General features: G+C 38.4%; 1 protein-coding gene across 1 annotated transcript in view; it reads left to right on the top strand.

The window, feature by feature from the left end:
- Window positions 1-530, top strand: part of LOC105155561 — a 4,013-nt gene extending 3,483 nt beyond the window's left edge. Inside the window, exon 2 of the mRNA XM_011071451.1 lies at window positions 90-530. Within this exon, the coding sequence (XP_011069753.1) occupies window positions 90-530 (441 nt within the window). The remainder of the gene's footprint in view (window positions 1-89) is intronic.

Here is a 6,665-nt window from a genome sequence, read left to right as displayed (position 1 = left end):
CTTCCGCCAAAGCCGAGTATCGTAGCATGGGTGCTGCAGTCTGCGAACTCCTGTGGCTCTCATATCTTGTGCGTGCCTTCAACATTCAGTTTCCTACGCCAATTCCCTTTTGGTGTGACAACCAAGCCGCCATCCACATCACGGCCAACCCTGTGTTTCACGAACGGACTAAGCACCTCGACATCGACTGTCACCTTGTTCGGGACCAATTCAAATTGGGGTTCATTCTTTCGTCCCACATTCCAGTTCGTGACCAATTAGCTGATATCTTCACTAAATCCTCCCCTGTCGCTGATTTTGCTCGTCTACTTGGCAAGCTGGGCTTGGCGTTCGCGCTCCAGCTTGAGGGGGGGATGTTACGAGTTACAGCAACAGCAACTCTCAATGACAGCAACAGCAACACCCAGCTGAAGGTTGAAGATGAGAGCTGGACGACAGCGAGGCACAACGTGGACATCCCACCTTTTAACATATGGCGCTATGTATTTTACACGCTTCTATTAGTTAGAAATGCGATTTCTTCTTGTTAATTAGTTTTCAGAAATTAGTTAGCAGCAGTTGTTTCCAGTTATCAGTTTAGTTAGTTTTCACTCTATTTTTTGTATAAAGTGTGCACTGAACTGCTCTGTTATCAATTGAATTCTCTTCCTGAATACAAGTTTTCCTTCTCCAATTTACACCTGAGATGTCTGCAAATACATTTTGTGCGTTCTGTGGTTTTCTACAGAAACAATGATAGTGGACTTTTGCTGGCACAATATGGGGTTGTGGCGGGTACATTGTGTAGCATGGGGAGATTTATGTTAGCCAAAAAATAGAGGGGCCTCAGTGTTTGACAGTTAAAGGCTTTCAGTGGGGATTTGCTAGCAAAGTACAGGTGGCAACTATTTACTAGGCCACACAACTTAGTTACCTGGGTTATTCAAGCTAAATACTAGCCTCAGATATTGTGTAAGGAAGCAACGGTAGGGATTCGACCCTAGCTGACGTGGTGCAACATTTTGGATGAAAAGGACTTGTTCCAAGGAGGAAGGTGGAAAATGGGAGGGGACCTCAATCTGTATTTGACAGGAAAGTTGGGTGCCGCTCGCTCCTATCTTTCGGCTGGTGTCCTAGCCACACATAATCGGCAAGAAAGCACGAATATTAGAATTTATTGATGGTCTTTCGACAAACTGGAGTGATTGCATGAGACTGTACAACTCTTTTAACTCCTTATTACTGAATATCATCCCCATCACAACATCATGTGCAAACTTAGCACTGGGATTGAGGATAGAAAAACTTCTATGCCTAACCCCATCATCTGATTCCTTACCACTATCAGATTCATCACTACTCCTTACTGTATCAAACTCCTCTCCGTCAGATGAAACTTCATGATCAGTCCCATCCCCCACACTTGTCACAATCCACGCTACATCTTTATCTAAATGTTTTTCAAAGAGTGTATCTAAGTCACCTCATATCTCCATCCTCTAAGTTGTAGCCACTGTCAAATAACTCACTTGTTGTCCCATCTTCCTAATTGTTTATCAAAATCCTTTTTCCTCCCCCATCTACCCTGTTCTCTATGTTTTCATGTTGTGCAGAGACTATTTCAACATCTAAATAAAGGTTAATTTCAGGCCCTAAATCATCCACTAATTGCCACAGTTTAGATTAAAAATTATCTCTTTGAATTTATGTAAAGCATCAATTCTGTAATTTGTGCAGAGAATTTATCTAACACTTTTATTGAAAGTGCTGACAAATCAACATAGTAAAAAAAAAAAGACACCATCCCCCCATGATACACTGCTGTAGATTGACCATTTAAATTACCCCCATGGTGAAATTTAAAAGTTACAAGGTATGTATCTTTTCCCTGGATTAAAAATCTAAAAAGAAAATATTATCAGCAACAAGATGCAATATAAAAAAACATTAAAAACCAAAAATAAAATACAGAAAAAATATAATTAGACATATACATACTTCAATCAACTATAAAAATGCATAAGGGACCACAAAATCATAAGAATACACAAGTATAAAAGATTATACATGATTCCGTTAACTACAAAAAGTAAAAATAAAAATTAAAACAACTCTCAAATACAACAACTCTAAAAAAATAAGTCAACAGTACAAAAAACCCAAAGCATGCTCTCATTTTTTTCCAATCAAACACTCAACTCATACAAACAAAATTATAGTTCTCTCTTACGTAATCTAGTGTTGGCCACTCGAGTAACTCATGAGGCCGTAACATCTCTCCCAAATGGGAATTAGGGTTTCATTTTTAGGGGATAAATGGATTTGATTTTCTTTCTCCTCGTATTTTACTTTATTACAGTAATTTTTATTTTTTTACTAATTAACCTGTAGGGTGGATAAACCCCTCAGTGATATTTTACCAAATAGCCTAACTGAACTATTACAAAGACAAAGGATGGAGTACACAACTCCTTAAAATTACAGGCCAAAATAAATGAATCAAAACGAATATAAACAGATTATATTTAGATAATGAAAGTGGCTCAGAAAGAACCAGATCTACGAGAGATGGCACACAGCTCGGTCACAAAGACTTGTACGCCCACTGTCACACCCGCGGCTACTCCACCTTAACCCTTTCACCGAAGAACACCGAGAAACAGGATCACAGAGTCTGAGGGTTTAGTTCACCAAGAACTAATGCTCGGTCACAAAGAACTTTAGAAGGCTTTTGGAGATATGTGGAAAGTGTGTATCGTATCTCTTTCGGCCGAAGCGGAAATCCCCATTTATAGAGGTTACCGGGGTCGACATGAAAGGGAAGGCTTGGTGGCTTTCCATAAGCCATCATATTGGCTTAGGAAAGCCACCTCCATCTCCGGTGAGAAGAAGGGAAGGAGGATCTCGGTTATTGGAGAAGGAGATTTGGGAGAGGAAGAGAGAAATCAGCGGCGCAGTGAAGAAGGGGGAAAAACTGATGAGAGGTAAAAACTTAGGGTTAGGTTTTACTTAAGTGGAGTAGCGGGTCAAGTACCGGGTGTGGACCGGGTCGGACGAGGTGGGTCTTGCCAAGCGGGTTTAGACAGTGGGCTTGGGTCATTGGGCCATACCTATCCCAACATGCTCCACCGTGGACCAATGAACCCAAAAAAGGAAACATTGCCCGGAGCTTGTAGATCTGGAAATTTTTCATCACAGCCCGGGGACCCTCCTGCGTTAACCTGCAAAACGACAAACAGCTAGAAGAGAGCAGGGTTAGTCAGGATTTAATCTAAGAATTTTTAAACATGAATTGAACTTATCTACTGGTAGGCTTTTGGTCCCCATATCAGCGGGATTGTCTTCAGTCTTGATCTTTTCTAATTTTATAACATCCTTTCCCACGATGTCACGGATAAAATGAAATCTCACGTCAATATGCTTTGTGCGATCATGAAAGACGGGGTTTTTACAAAGTTGTATAGAGGACTGACTGTCCGAAAAGACAACTAATTTTTCTTTTGAAAAACCGATTTCTTTGATAAGACCATCAAGCCAAATGGCTTCTTTGAAGGCTTCGGTTGTGGCAATGTATTCTGCTTCAGTAGTTGATAAGGCAACTATGTGTTGTAGTTGTGATTTCCAACTAATGCATGCACCGCATAAAGTAAACACATAAGAAGTAGTGGACTTACGACTATCACGATCATTTGCATAATTTGAGTCCACGAATCCAACAAGTTGTGTACAATCAGAATTTCTAGAAAAGGTGATGCCAATATCAATGGTGCCACGTAAATATCTAAGCAAATGCTTCACAGCTTCCCAATGAGGTATACCAGGGTTTGACATGTATCTACTAAGACAGCTAATTGCATATGCAATATCAGGTCGAGTGCATACCATGAGATACATGATGGAACCAATAACATTTGAATAAGGGATTTTATCCATCCTGGTTTTTTCAGAATCTGTTTTGGGAGATTGTTCTTTTGAAAGCTGAAAATGTGCAGCTAGAGGTACCGAAGCAGGTTTTGCATTTTCCATGGAAAACTTTTTCAAAACAGATGAGATGTAAGACTTTTGGTTTAAGAGAATAGAAGATTTTTCTCTATTTCTAGAGATGTTCATGCCAAGAATTTGCTTTGCATTTCCGAGGTCTTTCATTTCAAAAACATTACAAAGCTGTTTTTGTAAATCATTAATGAGATGAGAATTTGGGCTAGCAATAAGCATGTCGTCTACATAAAGAACAAGAAAGATAGGTGAATCATGCACATGCTTAAAGTAGAGGCAGTGATCATAATGACTCCTATTGAATTTTAAGGAATGCATGAATGAGTCAAATTTCTTATTCCACTGTCTAGGTGATTGTTTTAAGCCATATAGCGATTTTTTCAGCAAACACACAAAATCAGGCTTGGATTTATCAATAAAACCAGCAGGTTGGCACATATAAATATTCTCATCCAAATCACCATGTAGGAAAGCAGTTTTAACATCCATTTGCTTGAGTTCCCAATTGTAGTGTGCAGTGAGAGCAAGAATAATACGCACAGTTGTATATTTCACGACAGGAGAAAAAATTTCATTATAATCTATTCCCTCTTTTTGCGTAAATCCTTTAGCTACTAACCTAGCCTTGTATTTGATAGGGTTTTCTTGCTTGAGTTTATAAATCCACTTACAATCAACTATGGAGGCATTTTTTGGTTTGGGAACTAAAACCCAAGTTTTGTTTTCTTCTAGTGACTTCATTTCTTCATTCATGGCACTAAGCCATTGTTTGGATTTCATAGCCTCATCTATGCTAGTAGGTTCAGTCATCTCAATATTTAAGGCGGTCTCGAAATCTCTAAGTCTTGTTGGGGCCCTAATTTGTCTTCTATTTCTATCCCTAGCAAGTTGGTAGTTTTCTAATGGGTTTGGTTCAAGATTTTCTACATTTTCGGTCTCACTATCAGGTTCAATTTCTAATGTGTTCTCTAATTTTCCCTCCTGTTGGTTATCCCCTAGATTGTTCTCCACCTTATTAAAGGTTTGCTCTTTTTCTAAGTTTTGGTTTTTCTCTAAGCAAGGCATTTCGTTTTCATTGAATGTTACGTCTCTACTTATTAGAACCTTAAATCCGGGTTGACTACGTACCCAAAGGCAATACCCCTTAACACCCATAGGATAACCAATAAAAACACATTTTAAGGCCCTAGGTTCTAACTAATCAACAGATTGATGCGCAAAAGCAGAACATCCAAAAACACGTAATGCAGATAAGTCAGGAATTTTCCAGTCCAAATATGTTCAGGAGTCTTACCAAGTAATGGCACAGAAGGGGACATATTTATTAAGTGAGCAGCTGTAAGAATAGCTTCACCCCAAAACGTTTTTGGTAAACCAGAACTCACAAGCAAGCATCTAACTTTATCAAGTAAAGTGCGATTCATTCTTTCAGCAATACCATTTTGTTGGGGGGTATAGGGGTTGGTTTTATGCCTTCTTATGCCATGTTTATCACACATTTCAGAAAAATTTTGATTACAAAATTCCAAACCATTATCAGTACGAAGAGATTTCAATCTTTTTCCAGTTTGATTTTCAACTAAAACTCTCCATTTTTCAAACTTTTCAAACACCTCAGATTTGTGCTTCATTAAGAAGACGAAAACTTTTCTAGAAAAATTATCAATGATAGATAAAAAATATCGATTACCACCATGAGTAGGCACATTCGAAGGTCCCCAAACATCAGCATGCACATAATCAAGGATGCAAGTAGACATGGAGGAACTTGGGGAGGGTGAAGCAGGGAAATGCACTTTATGATGTTTACCAAGTATACAATCATCACAGAAGTCCAGTTTTTCAATGTTCGTATTCAAAATACCATCCTTTTTCAAAAAATCAAGACCTTTTTGACTAATATGACCAAGTCTCTTATGCCATAAAGTAGTGGAATCATTTTCAGAAACAGTTGCAGCAAGATAGTCATAAGAAACAGTGCATATATAAAGATTACGCTTGCGTTCAGCTTTAAAAACAACTAATGATCCCTTCATGATTTTCATGAGGCCTTTGCCCCACCTACCCTCTAGACCATCTTCTTCTAAAGCGGCACAAGAAATAAGATTATGACTCAAATCAGGAACATATCTCACGTTTTTCAAAGTTATTTTATAGCCATCTTTAAAACACATAGAAATGTCACCAAGACCTTCAATTTCACATCTTTTCTCATTAGCCATAGAAACAAAACCAGCATGCTCATAACGCAGATTAGTGAAAATATCTTTGAAAGGACTCATATGAAATGTGCAGCCAGAATCAATTAACCATTCATGCATGTCAAAGGAATTCACAGAGTTTGCTTCGCACACAACAAATACTTCGCCATTATTCTCATCAGACACATTATTAACCTTCTCTTTTTCTTCATACCTATCTCGATTATCCTTTCTAGGTTTTCTACAATCCTTAATGTAGTGACCTTTTATTCCACAGTTATAACAACGCCTTTCTCTAGTTTTGTCATCATTAAAATTCTCTCTAGGTCTAGATTTGTTCCGATATCCATTTCTACTCTTACTTCTACTTTTGCTTCTATTATTATATCTAGAGTTTCTAAACTTAGGTCTTCCCCTAACCGAATTCACTTCATGTTGGTTTTGACTAGGTTTATTAGCCCTAAGGTCCATCTCCTTACTCTTAAGTCC

The sequence above is a fragment of the Sesamum indicum genome, linkage group LG2 (assembly GCF_000512975.1).
Source record: "Sesamum indicum cultivar Zhongzhi No. 13 linkage group LG2, S_indicum_v1.0, whole genome shotgun sequence".
NCBI lineage: Eukaryota > Viridiplantae > Streptophyta > Magnoliopsida > Lamiales > Pedaliaceae > Sesamum > Sesamum indicum.
This window is presented reverse-complemented; position numbering and strand designations above follow the sequence as displayed.